Consider the following 17,859-nt stretch of genomic DNA (forward strand, 5'->3'; position numbering starts at 1 on the left):
TGCATCCAAATGGATTACGCTTCACAGACATTTACTTATTTTCAAAAACCCTACAACAACCAAAATATCAATTTTTAAAATCGGTTCTGGCACCTCTCGATAAAGTCGGTTACTATGAATATGAAGATGGTGCCGAAATTCCTCCTCCTAAAGAAATCAAACCCTATTCCATAATAATATTTGATGATGTAGTCACTTGTAACCAAAATATAATACGTGATTATTTTTGCTTTGGTAGGCATTATAATATCGATTGTATATTTATTAGCCAAACGTATTCTTCCATTCAGAAACAATTAATTCGTGATAATGCTAATTTCATAATTATCTTTCCTCAGGATGTATTGAATTTAAAACATATTTTTAATGATCACGTTGGTACAGATATGTCATTTGAAACCTTTCAGAAAATGTGTTCACAGTGTTGGCAAAAACCGTATGGATTTGTTACTATTGATAAGGATGCTGAACAAGACAATGGGCGTTATCGTAACGGTTTTGATCAGTTCATTAAAATATAAATGTAAATGTTTGTCAAAGATTTATTTATTAGTCGACGATCGACATGGATAAACGTTTAGCTTTAGAGCTGGATAAGGCAAGACGACACGTTAAACAAAAAGTACGATCATTATCTTCACACATTGCAAGTTCGCAAAGACGTTTCGCAACCCATATTCAACCTCTAACTGATCCAATAAAAAGTTTAATTTCTGAAATTAAACATGAACGCGAAGTTGTCCCAAAACAGGAAAAAATATCAATTCATCATGAGATCAAGCAACCGGAGGCGAAGCGACTTTTTGAGTCAACGACTACAAGCCGTAGTACTACATCGCTCGATCCACGATTCAGTTTAATGCGACAACATGCGGCTGCTAGCACACCCAGAGAGGAGGGAGAATCACTCAGGAATGTGACCATTGGAAAGTTGCAAGAAACATTAATAAATTTGTCAAAAACCGATGCATTTCGCCATTTTCTTAAACAATGGACCGGTTTACCTCGACAGTACATTGAAGATATGATTATTGACACAGAAAACAAATTTGATCATCAATATGGTGTGAGACATGGAACCGAGGCAAATAAATTTTTTATTGGCAATTCTGAAATTGATTTCAAAGACGATCATGTAATCGTTCAAAATGTAGCTTATCCTGATACACCTGGATTGTATGAATTATTATTTAAAAAAAATCCAACTAATTATACTCAATCAGATTTAGAAACTTATCGAAATATTGTCATTCGAACCAATGCAGACAGAAAAAACTATAAACCAAATGCACAAATTCTGGGGAATGTAGGGAACAAATATAAAACAATTATTCGACATTTCTCGAGACAGCCACTACCGCTTCAGGAACACCGTGCATCTCAGTCGCCGCCATTTTACAGTGATACTGAAGAAAGCCTTGATGCAGATCAAGGTCAATCGACTCCTGTCCAGCAACGAAGCCGCAGTAGTAGTCTTTCAATTCTCGTACCACCAGCACGTAAACAGTATCCGCGACTTCGCAACATACCTGCAATACAACGATTGCAGACTCAAGGTCATGAACAATCAACTCCGACAAGTAGTATCCAACCAATATCAAAAAGAGTTAAGGGTGGTAGTATTCTTCGCACATTGGCTTTAACAGATAAAAATTTAGAATTTGTTCCCTACAAAAATCCCAACACACTCGTAAATAGACTACGTCTTTTATTATCATCGACAGTAGCTGGTAATAATAATCATATGAATGAAATCAATCGCATCATAACAGAATTGCGTGAATCGAAAATAATTCGTTAATAATTTAGAGACGACTTGTATATATTGCAAACACATTATATTTTATAGTTAGTATTTCTACATACTTTATTCATTCAATAGACAAGAATATGACATTAGATAAATTTGGTGAACACATTAGTGAACACAGAATTCGGACAACTTTACAACGTGTCAAATCTTTCTCATATACCACAATCTCACTCTTTGGGACACTGGATCCAGCTAAAAAACTTTTTGTATTATTTAATATTGGTACGAATTATATTTTCCCATTAAAAGAAGCAACGATTACGTCTGTAAATGGTAATCCATCGAGCGGGTGGATTGCATTAATTAATTCGAAACAAACTACGAATTTAATTGGTCAAATTTTACGTGAAGGTGACAAACTATCATTTAAATATGGACCCAAAACATCAGAAGCTAAACCGATATATATAGAAATAGTTTTAAAAGTACCAATCCACCATGAAGCGTAGTGATTTAAATATTAAGCGTCAAGTTGTTAATGAACTACATGCACCGGCGAGAGTGAACTTTAAAAGACGACGTGTGATAGTGAAAGGTTTAAATGATTTATTGCAACTCGATCTGGTTGAAATGATACCATATTCACGCGTCAATAAAGGCTTTAAGTATATCTTAATGGTTATCAATGTTTTTTCTAAATTTGTATGGGCTGTTCCATTAAAGAATAAGTCGGCTTTAAGTGTTGTAAATGCAATGAGTGAAATTTTAAAAACTCGACGTAACGTTCCTAAAAACATTCAAACAGATCTGGGAAAGGAGTTTTACAATAAACATTTTCAACAATTAATGAATAAATACAAAATTAATCACTACAGTTCTTATTCGAATTTAAAAAGTAGTGTTGTCGAGCGCGTGAATCGAACAATCAAGGGAATGATGTATAAAGAATTTTCGGTGCAAGGTCACTACAACTGGATAAACATTTTACCTGACATAATAAAAAAATACAATAATACCAGACATGGGACTACTGGTTTAAAACCGATTTCAATAAATAAGAAAAACGAACGCAAAGTTTTGGATCAAGTTTATAGTCATCTTAAAACAATGGACATTTATAAACCCAAATTTCAAGTTGGTGATTTTGTTCGAATTAGTAAACATCGACATCTTTTTAAGAAAGGGTACACCCCAAATTGGAGTAATGAAGTATTTACAGTTTCGAAGATTCAAAATACTAATCCTAGAACTTATTTGCTACAAGATGTTTCTGGAGAAACAATACGAGGAGGTTTCTACACTGAAGAATTACAAAAAGTTAAATATCCGAATGTATATCTCGTTGAGAAAGTTTTACGAAAGAAAGGTAACCGTTTATTCGTCAAGTGGAGTGGAATGGATAAAACTCATAACTCTTGGATTAATTCATCGGATATTACATAGATAATTATTATTATGAATTGTTTTTTTTTAATAAAATAAACTAAAAGGAATCAATTAAAACACTTTATTTCATCAATATTATAGGTAGTACATTAAATATCCTTAAATCTATTATAAATCCTCCATATTATTCTACCACTTATTTAATTATAAACTAATTAAATCAAGACGTCTCTTGAAACCTTTAGTTTACCTCACCTTTGGCGCGCGCCCGACACTGATCAAGGTTAACAAGTCTGCATCACATTACCTATGCATAAGAAGACGCCCATAAATAATACATGAATACAAATACTATAAAAAATAAAACTACAACAATGCTATTTTTAGTAACTAATTTGAATTTTTGAATTGTAGTTTTGTCTGTGGAAAGCAATTTCACATATCCACATTTTGGAGAATGTTTTTTATGCTCCATAAACGCATCATCACTTTTTTCCCATCGTGAAATTATTACTCCACAAACAAAACACTGGGTACAATCAGATATTTGAATATAAAACAATCCCGCTTTTGCTAAACTCCATGGAGATGGGTATGAATGTACCCAGTTCTTATATGATAACAGTCTTTTATCAAAACACTCGTATAAACATTTTTCATATTGTCCATCGTCTAGACACATGATTTTTATTCATTTATTTTAAGAAACTATCACTAGCACAAAACGCACACTACTTCACACACATAAGTCTTTTTCCGATAATTTCATCCTACTCTTCGGCACTCTCGTTAACTGTAAATGAAATATACATTTCTTTAATTTCTTTTCATCCTCCATTTTACAGTATGTTCACTCACCTAATATTTCATCATCAACACGTTGAAACTCAAAACAATGTGCAGATGTCGGGATTCTAGCATCTTCTTTTCCCAAATATATTAAATATAGTGGACGTGGATCTCGTAATAACTCATCAATTTTCTCCTCAGTCAAATAATCACTTATTCTTCTCGGCAGAAACACTGCATAATTGTCCAACTCAACAAGCACTGAATTTCCGAACAGAGACTTTGTGCGTCTAATATTATGTATGCGGAATCTTGTGTTCAACTCTAGCTCACCAGCTTTTAAAATGGGCTTCTGTCCGCATCGAGCGATTCGATTCAATACATCCATGACCCAGCAGCGAATACTCTTAGACATTAACACAGATATATGCACTTTTTTATATTATTATTTCTCGGAGGATTAAATCAGTACTGACTGCTATCAAACTTGTACTAAATTCTATATATTAACTATACCCCCACTTTTTAACCTTGAATGAAAATGCATCAATATTGTGGCCTTGAAAAAAGTGAGATAATGAGAAAAAGTGAGATGAAAACATCAAAGATAAAGAGGGAATGAGTGGTCTTGAAACAGTGAGCGACTCTCTGCTTGCAGGTCACACTTACTTGTATCAGTAGGTTGAAATAGGTGTACATAAAAACATGTAGCTTTTTTTTACAACTTTTATTTTTTTATACAATAATATAATATTTACAGTTTACTACGACTACTACTACTTTGCTAAACTTATTCTACACTATTTTTACGAAAAAACCCCGGCCCTAAAAAAATTCACAATAAATTACTGTTGAAAAAGATTCAATAAAACTTACTTCTTTAATTTAAGGCATTATGATTCCTTTTAGATTTTAAGAAGTCGAGGTAGCTGGGCTCATTGAAATGATCCCAGTTCTCCTCTTCTTCCTTCATCATCACTTCACATGAGGATCTTTGTTTTTTGACATTATGAATTTTTTTAGATTTCAGAAAGTCGAGGTAGCTGGGCTCATTGAAATGATCCCAGTTCTCCTCCTCTTCCTTCATCATCACTTCATGTAAGGCCCTTTGTTTTTCTTTATCGGCCCGATGGCACTTCCATATGTGCCTTTCGAGCCGAAACCAAAGAAGAATGTGGTTTTTGTCGTATGGACAAACTATGATATCCTCTGAAAAAAATTATTTCCAACTAAACTATTAAAAAAATATTAAACTTACCAGGAGTATTATAAATAGAACTTTTTCTGATGGGTTCCATTTTTAAAGAATTTCTTGTTATAGTAGATATACACAAGAACTGTGTTACACAACACAACACATTAACTTTTATACAGTTTGGGGTGGAAAATGAGTAAGGACAATTGCGCGATTCATCTTGAATGAGTGAGGAGTTGTTGGCCTTGCAAAAGTGGGGAGTAGCATGAATAACCTTGACCTTGAAAACATCAAGGTCCAATAATGCCTTGGCCTTGAAGTGGTGGGGGAAGTGGGAGGGGTTGGCCTTGAAAAGTAAGAGAGAGAACGAGTGGCCTTGAAAGAAAGAGAGGGAAAATGGGCGGGGTCAAACTCAAGGTCAAGGTTGTGTTGTGTTGTCCCCCCATTCGTTATCTACTATAGTTATTTGCATTTCTTTTGTAAGACCAACCATAAGCGAGTTATAGAGTTGGATATAAATAATCTTTAAGAAAAATTTGCTTTAAAATAAAATATTTGAAAAACCGAAATTAAACTAAATTAATTGAGTCTAACACTTTAGTATAGGAAAAAGAAGAAGACATAAAAGTCACCAAAGTCTTCAGAGTCGTTTTTAGTCGTCATATTAATAACAATAACATTAATAATAATAATACTAATAGTACTAAATTTGCTTATATGCAAGCGCTTAATTAAGGTAACAGTTTTTTGGTTTCTTGCTTATATCTCGAAAACAGTTACTCCAATCAATTTTTATCTTTTTACTAAAATTAAAGCTGATAAAATTTCCTACAAAATAGTTATTTGCATTTTTCATGTAGGACTAACCATAAGCGAGATATAACTTTGAAAATAATTAATATTTAAAACAAAAGTGCTTTAACAGAAAATGCCTTGTGATTTAAAATACACTTAATTTATTGGGTCCAATACTTTATTAGAAGAAAAAGGAGGTGACATAAAAGTCACTGAAGTCTTCAGAGTCGATTTTAAATGCTGCATTTTCGTCTTCGTCTCAAACATTGAAAACTGAATTACATTTTTGTTAAGTAACAGTTACAGTTTTCTTATTGGTTTTTTGCTTATATCTCGAAAACAGTTTCACCTATCAAATTTTATCTTTTTTTCAAAATTAAAGCTGATAAAATTTCCAATAAAATAGTTATTTGCATTTTTCTTGTTAGACCAAGCATAAGCGAGTTATAGAGATGGATATAAATAATATTTAACAAAAATTTGCTTTAAAATAAAATGTTTGAAAAACTGAGATTAAACTAAATTAATTGTGTCTAACACTTTAGTAGAGGAAAAAGGAGAAGACATAAAAGTCACTAAACGTTTCAGAGTCGTCTTTAGTCGTCATATTAATAACAATAACATTAATAATAATAATACTAATAGTACTAAATTTGCTTATATGCAAACGCTTAATTAAGGTAACAGTTTTTTGATTTCCTGCTTATATCTCGAAAACAGTTACTCCTATCAATTTTTATCTTTTTACTAAAATTAAAGCTGATAAAATTTCCTACGAAATAGTTATTTGCATTTTTCATGTAGGATTAACCATAAGCGAGATATAGGTTTGAACATAATTGATAATTAAAAAAAAATATGCTTTAACAGAAAATGTCTTGTGATTTAAAATACACTAAATTTACTGGATCTAACACATTATTAGAGGAATAAGGAGAAAATAAAAAAGTCACTGAAGTTTTCAGAGTCGTTTTTAAATGCTGCATTTTCGTCTTCGTCTCAAACAATGAAAACTGAATTACATTTTTGTTCAGTAACAGTTACAGTTTTCTTATTGGTTTTTTGCTTATATCTCCAAAACGGTTACTCCTATCAATTTTTATCTTTCTTTTAAAATTAAAGCAGATAAAATTTCCTACAAAATAGTTATTAGCATTTTTCTTGTAGGACCAACCATAAGCGAGTTATAGAGTTGAATGTAAATAATCTTTAACAAAAATTTGCTTTAAAATAAAATGTTTGAAAAACTGAAATTAAACTAAATTAATTGGGTCTAACACTTTAGTAGAGGAAAAAGGAGTAGACATAAAAGTCACTAAAGTTTTCAGAGTTGTCTTTAGTCGTCATATTAATAACAATAACATTAATAATAATAATACTAATAGTACTAAATTTGCTTATATGCAAGCGCTTAATTAAGGTAACAGTTTTATGGTTTTTTGCTTATATCCCGAAAACAGTTACTCCTATCAATTTTTATCTTTTTACTAAAATTAAAGCTGATAAAATTTCCTACAAAATAGTTATTTGCATTTTTCATGTAGGATTAACCATAAGCGAGATATAGGTTTGAACATAATTGATAATTAAAAAAAAATATGCTTTAACAGAAAATGTCTTGTGATTTAAAATACACTAAATTTACTGGATCTAACACATTATTAGAGGAATAAGGAGAAAATAAAAAAGTCACTGAAGTTTTCAGAGTCGTTTTTAAATGCTGCATTTTCGTCTTCGTCTCAAACAATGAAAACTGAATTACATTTTTGTTCAGTAACAGTTACAGTTTTCTTATTGGTTTTTTGCTTATATCTCCAAAACGGTTACTCCTATCAATTTTTATCTTTCTTTTAAAATTAAAGCAGATAAAATTTCCTACAAAATAGTTATTAGCATTTTTCTTGTAGGACCAACCATAAGCGAGTTATAGAGTTGAATGTAAATAATCTTTAACAAAAATTTGCTTTAAAATAAAATGTTTGAAAAACTGAAATTAAACTAAATTAATTGGGTCTAACACTTTAGTAGAGGAAAAAGGAGTAGACATAAAAGTCACTAAAGTTTTCAGAGTTGTCTTTAGTCGTCATATTAATAACAATAACATTAATAATAATAATACTAATAGTACTAAATTTGCTTATATGCAAGCGCTTAATTAAGGTAACAGTTTTATGGTTTTTTGCTTATATCCCGAAAACAGTTACTCCTATCAATTTTTATCTTTTTACTAAAATTAAAGCTGATAAAATTTCCTACAAAATAGTTATTTGCATTTTTCTTGTAGGACCAACCATAAGCGAGTTATAGAGTTGGATATAAATAATCTTCAACAAAAATTTGCTTTAAAATAAAATGTTTGAAAAACTGAAATTAAACTAAATTAATTGGGTCTAACACTTTAATAGAAGAGAAAAGGGGAGAAATAAAAGTCACTAAAACCTTCAGAGTCTTCTTTAGGTGCTGTATTTTCGTCGCCGTCTCAAACATTGAAAACTGAATTACATTTTTGTTCAGTCAAATATTAATATATAATTGATTTAATACAGGTTTTGAATAAATCTTTCAATAAACTGTATGCATTGAGTTTAACAGATCATCCTATCTTATTTTTAGGCTGATTTTCAAATGCTTCTTTTCTACCCTAATAAAGTGTTGGACCCAATTAATTTAGGTTTATTTTCAATTTTTCAAACATTTTCTTTTAATGCATTTTTTTTTTAAGATTATTTATATCTAACCCTAGAACTCGCTTATGGTTAGTCCTACAAAAAATACGTAAATAACTATTTGGTAAAAAATTTTATGAGCTTTAATTTTGATTAAAAGATAAAAATTGATAGAAGTAACGGTATTCGAGATATAAGCAAAAAACCAAAAAAAGACTGCTGCAACTTCTTCCTTTTTCCTTAAGCTTGCCTAAGCGTAACCAAGTTACTACCTTTTAAAGTTTAGTGTCTACATGACACTACATAATTAAACATTAGTATACTATAAATATTTATATGGCAATAGTGTGTGTAAAGCATCTCCCAACTAAACAATATGTGCAAAATAACAGTTGAAGACCAGAATTCAACATCTGAAGATGACTCAGAAGATATGATAGAATAAAATGTTAAACTCAATGCATACAGTTTATTAAAAAATGTATTCAAAATATGTATATTAAATTAATTATATATTGATATTTGACTGAACAATAATGTAATTCAGTTTTCAATGTTTGAGACGTCGACGAGAATGCAGCACCTAAAGACAGCTCTGAAGACTTTTGCGACTTCCATGTCCCCTCCTTTCTCCTCTACTAAAGTGTTAGACCCAATTAATTTAGTTTAAGTTCAGTTTTTCAAACATTTTATTTTCAAGCAAATTTTTTTAAAAGATTATTTATATCTAACCCTATAACTCGGTAATGGTTAATCCTACAAGAAAAACGTAAATAACTATTTTGTAGGAAATTTTATCAGCTTTAATTTTGGTCAAAAAATAAAAATTGATAGAAGTAACTGTTTTCGAGATATAAGCAAAAAAACAAAAAAAACTGTAACCTTAATTAAATCCTATAATATAATTTTGTCAATAATCTTTATTTTTATTTCCCAACCTTACTCAATCGGTTTAATCTTATTAATTTAAACATTATTAATTAGATTAATTAATTAATAATAATTAATTAAATTATTCTGATTTTTATATATTCTACCCAAATTAGTTTTGAGAGAAAATTTAATGCAGCATCTAAAGACGACTCTAAAGGATTCAGTGACTTTTGTGTCTCCTCCTTTCTCCTCTAATAAAGTGTTGGACCTAATAAATTTAGTGTATTGTCAGTTTTTTACATCACAAGACATTTTCTTTTATAGCACAATTTTTTAAATTCTTAATTATTTTCAAACTTATATCTCGCTTATGGTTAGTCCTACAAGAAAAATGCAAATAACTTTTTTGTAGAAAATTTTATGAGCTTTAATTTTGGTGAAAAGATAAAAATTGATAGGAGTAACAGTTTTCGAAATATAAGCAAAAAACCATGAAAAAAATTAATATGATTATTACCCCAGTAAATTTAGACAAATCGTTCAAAAAATTTCATAGAGTTGGAGTTTTTTTTTTAACATTTCTTTACACTTGGGTAGACATATCAAAATTTCCTGAGGCTGGAGGGCAAGCTCGAAGAAGGGGAATAGGGGAATGTGCTTTAACAGAAAATGTGTGTTTGTGCTGAATATGCAGCTCTAAGTCCACAGGAAAGCCCGGGCTTCCTGGTGTCTATACATCATACCGGGCTTGATAAAGATAACTGATGATTTTTATCCAAACTAATATTGGTCGATTCTGCAAATACCGTATCGATAACAATTTTTAGTGTAGATGAGAAGATAAAAAGTGCTTACTTAACACTGCAATTTCCTATTTTTAACAAGAAAGTAACGAAAATGCAAAATAATCATGTGAGACAGAAAAAAATTAAATGAAACGGAAGAATAAAAAAAAGCCAATTTTATTTTTAAACTAAGTCTAAAAAAGAATTTAGAACTTGCTCTAACTTCAAGCCCATTTCAGTTCAAATAAATTACAGAAAACTGATAGCCAATCTTCATAACATATAATTATTGATTCCTTCGGCAATTAAGTTTTATTGCAGTAGAAACGTCCTTTTTTATAAAAATTATTGTACGATAAGCTAATTTTTCTCCATAATATCATAATACAACATTATTTCTGTATCTATTAACAAGCATTGAATTTTATTTTCATAGACACAAAGTGGTAATAACTGTCTTCAGATGTTCGATAAAAACGCGTTCAACAAATAGAAATCTATCTAGAATCCGTGAAGTCTAAATTTTGTTAGATCTTCCAAATGGAAACATAATTAATTTAAAAAAAAAATTTTGGAGCAAAAACAATAAACAAAAACAATTTATGGCCCACAGAGACAATGAGCTGCTACCAATATTTTGTCTGTTAAATTTATTTAAATTTAATATTTTGTAATTTGTAATTGTTATGATTTTACGTTAACCATTTTAAAAAATTCCGCCATTACAATATTTTTGTTGGCGAACCCCTTTTGTACACATCGCGAACCTCTGGTTGGGAAACACTGTTCAATGCCTTTTGTAGTTGTCTTTCTCGTTATTTTATTTTGCTCTGTATGGTAATCTTCATTTTTAAATTTGAAGCAAACAAAGAACACGCAAGCGCAAATGACACTAATAATGATTGATGAGTTGATGACTGATGAAGTGATGACGATAACCATTAAGCGGCTTCTCATTGGCGTGCATATCGAACCAAGTGCAGTCAAACAAATTTTTACGTTAAAATGTGGAGGATAAACATAAATTTTTGCTATAAATTATTGTGGAGTATTTAAAAACGCCTGCTCAAAGAATTTTTCGTTTCAACACCCGGGAAAACATTAGAAAGACGAAAATTATGTGTTTTTTCAAAATAGGTAAGAGCTTTTAAATAAAACTTGTAAAGCAAAAAAAATTACATAACATGGCTCTTGAAATTTGTGGATATTATTCAAATTAACAGAGTTTATGGTGGTTAAATGTTAAGGAATGATGTGTACAATTTTTAAAAATGAGCTCAAACACTTGATTGCTATATGAAATTTTCTGCTGAATTTGAATTTGAAGGTAGTTGTTTGATTTGGAACTGCTTTCTTTTTAAAAAAGGCGTTTTAGCGAAAAATGTGTTAATAAAACATTCAGGAACTTCTGACACCACTTTATTTAAAAGAATAGACGTTAAACTAATAGTGAAAAGGAACTTTTATAATATTGCCTCATGGGCTGAACTGGAACATCCCTCGTTTGTCTTTCAGATATTTCATTGGATTTTGACTATGACGTGATTGGTTGGGATTTACCCTTAGATTTACGAATTACCATATGGTACCAAATGTAACCGTATGTTCTAAGTTATACAAAATAGTTAAACAATAGTTAAACAATAAGATTTTTAAATATTATTTCTAAAACTTAAAATAATATAGGAGATGAGGACAGTTGCTTGAAACTTATGCGAAGCGGGTGGCTTTTCGTACGTATAAATAAATATTCGATCGCACGCACACTTGTGGTACATAACAATGTACAAAAACCTAAAATTGGACAAATTGTGCGTTTAGATCTTTGTTTCTTCCCTCTGGATAAAGCTAAACACTTCATGTTTTTGTAACATATTCCTCAATTAATGCAATGTCTAACATATACACACAAGCTTTAGTTTTTGCAAAAGAAAACAGAAAATTTTAGTTTTCTTGTAACGTGTCATGTTTGTGTAGTGAAATTTTCAAGATGCGCGAACGTTTTTTACTTACTATTTTTTTGCCCGCGAAATGTTTGTGAGTGTGATAGAAAAATTAATTGCAAGTCCGGAAGCAAGCATCTCAAAAGTCGCTGATTTAAGAAGTTGGTCCGGACTCGATTGCACACGATTGCTTAAAACTGATTCTTACGAAGAATTTCCTGCTAAATCTGTAGGTCGCTTTTTGACTTGGAATTGCCTTCATTATGAAAAAGACGTTTTTCTGAAAATTTTTGAAAAACTAAAATTGCGCAAAATTTGTGTTTACATCGTCATATTTTCCTTCTAAATAAAGTAAGAAAATTCATTTTTTTGCGCTAGCTTCCCCAATATATGTAGATTCTAACGTATATATAGACAAGCTTTAGATTTTACAAAAAGCAAAGTAAGAAAATTACATTTTTTTTGTATTGTGTTATGGAATGTTCGAGATGCGAAAAAATTTTTTATTTTAAAAGATAGACCTCCACATATGCGAGATGAAATGATCCCATAGTTGAAATAAGTTTTTGGTGGAAGAATCATTTTGATATCTGTAATACTTACCAAGTTATTGTAATTTAAAGTTACTGCAATATGCGCGCGTGGTGGAGATCGGGGCATATCTACCTTTGTCACAGATTAAAGCAAGGCCTTCGACCATATGTCGTATAGACTCGCCATACAGCGAGTTTGTTGGCAGTTTGTTTGAACCCAACATCACGGCGAGGGGAGTGAGGGGTCAGAGGAAGCTAACTCCTTGTTCAATGGCAGCTTGTATTCAAGGGGCAAACAACTGAAAAAACATTCATTACAAGTTACTGAAACAATTTATGTATTCGAGTTTAAAAAAATGCCTTAGCTAAAATACTTCTAATTCTATCTTATGACATGCCGTCAGAGTTATAATATTCAAAAATATTCAGTATCAAAGCGGAAAATCAGAATACGTAACGACACCACTGGTATGTTTCCATATTTAGATCAACACGTGTATTTTCCAACTTACGCATGACATGATCGATGAATAAGCCCTTGTGGATACTTTCTCCTGTATATTTCGACACAAGAACCAAATTTTACCCATTCACAGGTAAATTTAAGCCCAAAATTCATAATTTTTCCCTTTAATCACAATCGAGATTGCACGAAGTTTGACGAATATTAACGAAACACTTGGAAATATTTTGAGTAAACCAATCAGAGAAGGGTTACTTAAGGGTCAAATTCGCGTACCATCGATCATTTCCCCCACTTGCATATGTTGGCTTCACAACAAATCTTAATTTGCCCAGTCTAAACGAAGGTCGAAGGGCAAGGCAGATGTGCCACTCGACTATTTATGAATGAAATTGCAGATGGCGTCGCAATGATCTCTAATCCACTTTTAATCTATGCCTCTAATCTGTACCTTTATAGTGACTACAGAACCGCTGGACCAAGCTCGCTAAGTCAAATGTCGCGAATTTTCTCCGTTTTAGTTTGCGAAAACTAAAGCTCGGGTGTACGTCCGAATTTACAGTCATTGAGGAATGTATTGCAAAAATATGTTGTTTCTAACTTTATCCGAGAGGTACGAGTGTAAGCACAACGTTCTCCAATTTTTGTAAAATGACAGGAAAGTGTAAACCCTGGAATAGTGTAAATCGTTAAATTTGATTTGAAAATGTGAAATTGTTTTATCATTTTTGCAGTTCCCTGTAAATGTTTCTTAAAATCGCCACAAGAGAGCTGTGACATACAGAATTTTGTGGAACTTTGGTTAAAAAACAGACATTTGACACATGCGACGTGCCGTGTAAGAGACGTAAGAAAGTCTTTTTTATCATTTATCAATCTAGGAGGCCGTGATGCACCCAAACAACCTTTTTTCTGCAAGCAACCTTCAAAGTGAACTAGAACTTTTGCTCACGCACAGTTGGTGACCTTGCGGCCAGTGTAGCCACAAGTGCATCACAAGTGGATAGTTTAACAACATGGCGGATGCTGCGGCAAGGCAGCTTCAATACGAATATAAAGCTGTAAGTAATAAAAAATGCATTGCTACTACCTCTACAATTAAGCAAACATATTATACAACACTAATTTAAATTTGTGATTAGTTAGAATTACTATTCGGGAGCAAAATGAGTTGATTTCATCAACGACGCGTCAACGTTTAGGTTACGTTCTGTTTATCACAACACGAAACTTTGTTGTAGAACTCAAATCTCGTGCTTCAAGCTGATGTTCGTCTGATTGAGAGAAGAAGTCGAGATGAGGCTACAGGTGAAGTTGTTTCCCTTGTTGGAAAACTATCGGGGACTAAAATGGGTGACAGGGCACAGAGGACTCGACCCGGCAAAGCAGAAGAACGGAAAGTTAAGTAAGTTGTTGCACTAACAATTATTGTATTAATATTTTATTTGAACTTGTTTTTTTAGGAGGCAAAAACGTGACGAAGCCCAATATGATTTCGCCCGAATGAAGGGGGCCACATTACTTTCAGAAGGTGTGGATGAAATGGTGGGAATAATATATCGACCTAAAACGCAAGAAACTAGACAAACGTATGAAGTGCTTTTGAGTTTTTTGCAAGAAGCATTGGGGGATCAACCAAGAGATATTCTTTGTGGTGCAGCAGATGAGGTCTTAACAGTATTAAAGAACGACAGGTTGAAGGAGAAAGAAAAGAAAAAGGAGACTGAAATGCTGTTAGGTTTGTAATTTAGATTTTTGCGGTAGTTTTTTATTTAAACGCAAATTTTTGTCAGCTCCAATTTTACATTTATTTTTATTCTTTTAGTTACTACCTCAAAGCGTTACTTACGTTAGTTATAATTTTTTTCACGTTATTTACTTTTATTTAACAAAAAAATAAGAAAATTGTCTTTTTCGACCACCAAATTGGATTAAAAATATTATTTTCTACTTTTCGATTGTTTAAGCGGATTTTTAAGATTAGAACTTTTGAGAATTACACATACAGGGCAAGAAGACACTAAATGAGGTTAATTTCTGTGTAATCTGGATGTTTTTTTCAAACGTGATGGCGTTAGTTTTTTTCATGTGGGATTAAGCATATTTCTGAGCTAAAAAATTGTGGCACTTTTACGTAATTTTCAATATTTATTGCGCGAAATTTGTTATAAATAAGTTGAGAAATCACAAAATTGAGTTTAAAATAGTTATTTTTTTTGTAGCCAGACATTTTACTATAACAAGAAGCTTACTAATAAAGTAGGTCCAAAAGTTTTAGTCGGAAACAATAATTAGTTTAAATAATTTTGCGAGAATATTTTCTATAACATCATGTAATATAAAAAAATATGTTATTGAGATTGTAAGCTTGTTTCTAATCTAAAACTGAACCGAAAAATTAACTAGTTTGAGAATGTTATTATTTGTGTGTTTTTTTTTTGCTGTAAAACTTAGATTTGCGAGCGAGCTTTCTGAACTTTTTTTTTGAAATATGTGTTTTATTTGCTTCATTTTGTCGAAAATTAGCCAAAAAATCATTGCATTTATTAAAAATTGGTATCTTTCGTGCTTTTTTTTCATGAGTGAACATGTTTTTTTAATAAAATACCTAAATTTAGTCAAATATGGCATTTTTGTTTCTCTTTTGGAACATATTTCTACTTTTCAAATACTAATGACAAAATGCTAATTCAGGAACTTACCAAATTCCAGCGTGTGGAAAATGGACTTTCCCGCACTGCGGTGTTTTTTACTTTGTAACAATGGCTAGGGATTTTTAATTGGCTACCGTTGAGACGGAAACGATTATTTTCTTTATGATACTTGACAGCTCATGTCTTTTTTTTGATTGTTTGACCTGCAACCCATTAACAAAAAAAACTAAATTATAAAAAAAAAATTTTTCAGAGATTCGTTACAAAAAATATTGTACCTAACTTGTTTGGAAAGCCATTCCCACATTCGCACTTCGCAAACAAAGTGCTCATGTGGGAAATTGCACTTTCCAAACTCGTTAGGTAAATAATTATTGTTTCTACTTTTTTTAAGCGTGTAAATGATGTTATGTTAGTGTTATTCGGATGTTTTTGTACATTTTTCGGTCAGGTCAGGTCAGGTCAGGTCAGGTAAGGTTGTTGGGGCCTTACAATTGGAGCAAAAAGTTAGGTCAAAAAAATATATCGTATATTATATAGTATCCACAGTAACCAATCCAAAAAAAAATACTGTGAACGTAAAGGAAGAATTATTAGGCTAAAACCTTCGATAAACGATAGAAAGCTATAGCGCTTTTATTGTAAACGCGTCCTATTTTCGAAATTTGACCGAAAAAATTTGTAATTACATCTTCTTGGTGGCTCCTGTGGCACGCTCACCTTGTAGGAACAGCGACTTTTAATACAGGGTGATTCAGATAAAATATGCAGCCTGACGATCTGACGATGCAACCCAAAAAAACGTATTTCATTTACGCCTTTGATCCAATTTAAATTATGATTTGTAAGTTGAATCCAAGTTATCTATCATCTTGTGTCACCCTGACATCAGCACAGAGAACGATCATTAGTGTCATTCGGTTCTCGCGGAATGATAGAAAAAGTAGAGAGGTCTTTTCGGTATAAACTCTTAACACAAAATGTGTGAAAGAATGAAACATTAAAGGTTGGTAGAGTTTTTCAAAATCATAAATTACAACAATAAACAGGGTGTTATAGTTTATAATTTATTACGTCAGGATTATAGGATAATTAAACGACGATTTTCTCAACAGGACCTTTTAATTTCACTTTACTCTACAAAAGCCAGTTACAGACTAACTTATTTTCTAAAAAATCCAGACATTCGGCATTCATCTTTAACACATGTTTCCCATCTTTCACACTCGCCCTAAAAGCCCTCACACACACCAACCATTCGGATCTCCCAAGCATCCCTTACAATTCTACGAATTCATATCAAGGGAAACAAAAAATGACTTCTACCAAAAAAGCGTTCTAAGTGCTTGTCTTCTGCTTGTTTTTCTTGGAAGAAAAAGGCTTGATTATGCGATTCACGACGTTGCGAGATGCCACACCAAACGTTCATCAAAACAATTCATTAAAAATATAAATAAAACAAAGTTTAAAAATCCCGACACACCAAACTTTTATTTGTTTTGTATTGCGTAGTGTTTCAAATGAAAGTTTGGTGTGTCAGGCTTTTTTAACTTTGTTTTATTTATTTTCCATGCCAAGAAAATCCAACAAGAAGTATTAAAAATGTGTTTCACTTATACACTTATCCACAGTGGATTTTTCTGAGCATGGTTATGGCAGTTGTGCATTATCATTGTTAGAAAATTGGGCTTCATTACTAAATAAAATTTTCTGAAGAAAGTTGTCAACTTATATTTGTATTCCGATAAAGAGACAAAACTCTAATCTGCGTTCAAATTCAGTTTTCCTAAGTTCTCGTACTAACTGCACATGATAGGGATGAAATTTATTTTCCCTCAGAATACAACAAACTGAAGTCTGGTTGATGCCTGTTGGTTCTGTGTTATGTTAGCTATTACACGAATTTTATTTTCTAAAGTCCAAGCAGTGTATTTTCTTCTTTCGCAAAGAGGACAATTTCTTTTAATTTCCCACTCAGGACGTTTAAAATCATGCCACTAGGATGTTGTCTATTCATTAAACGT

At 31.6% G+C, this 17,859-nt stretch overlaps 1 protein-coding gene and 1 long non-coding RNA gene across 3 annotated transcripts in view; one reads left to right on the forward strand and one right to left on the reverse strand.

The window, feature by feature from the left end:
- Positions 1-3,246: 3,246 nt before the first annotated feature.
- LOC135265893 (uncharacterized) lies at positions 3,247-5,728 on the reverse strand. 2 transcript variants are annotated; one of them, XR_010333753.1, is made up of 4 exons: positions 5,187-5,728; positions 4,805-5,137; positions 3,998-4,753; positions 3,247-3,953 (listed from the first exon to the last, which is right to left on the reverse strand). It is a non-coding gene; the product is annotated as an uncharacterized LOC135265893 (long non-coding RNA). The 2 variants fall into 2 exon arrangements; XR_010333754.1 differs by having other exon boundaries at positions 3,247-3,932; positions 5,187-5,722.
- An 8,252-nt stretch (positions 5,729-13,980) lies between these two features.
- The window catches only part of Brr2 (Brr2 U5 snRNP complex subunit), a 29,207-nt gene continuing 25,328 nt past the window's right edge, over positions 13,981-17,859 (forward strand). Inside the window, exons 1-3 of the mRNA XM_965461.4 lie at positions 13,981-14,242; positions 14,423-14,586; positions 14,645-14,919. Coding sequence (XP_970554.1) covers positions 14,198-14,242; positions 14,423-14,586; positions 14,645-14,919 — 484 coding nt within the window. The 5' untranslated portion in view covers positions 13,981-14,197. The remainder of the gene's footprint in view (positions 14,243-14,422; positions 14,587-14,644; positions 14,920-17,859) is intronic.

Source organism: Tribolium castaneum, chromosome 4 (genome assembly GCF_031307605.1).
Source record: "Tribolium castaneum strain GA2 chromosome 4, icTriCast1.1, whole genome shotgun sequence".
NCBI lineage: Eukaryota > Metazoa > Arthropoda > Insecta > Coleoptera > Tenebrionidae > Tribolium > Tribolium castaneum.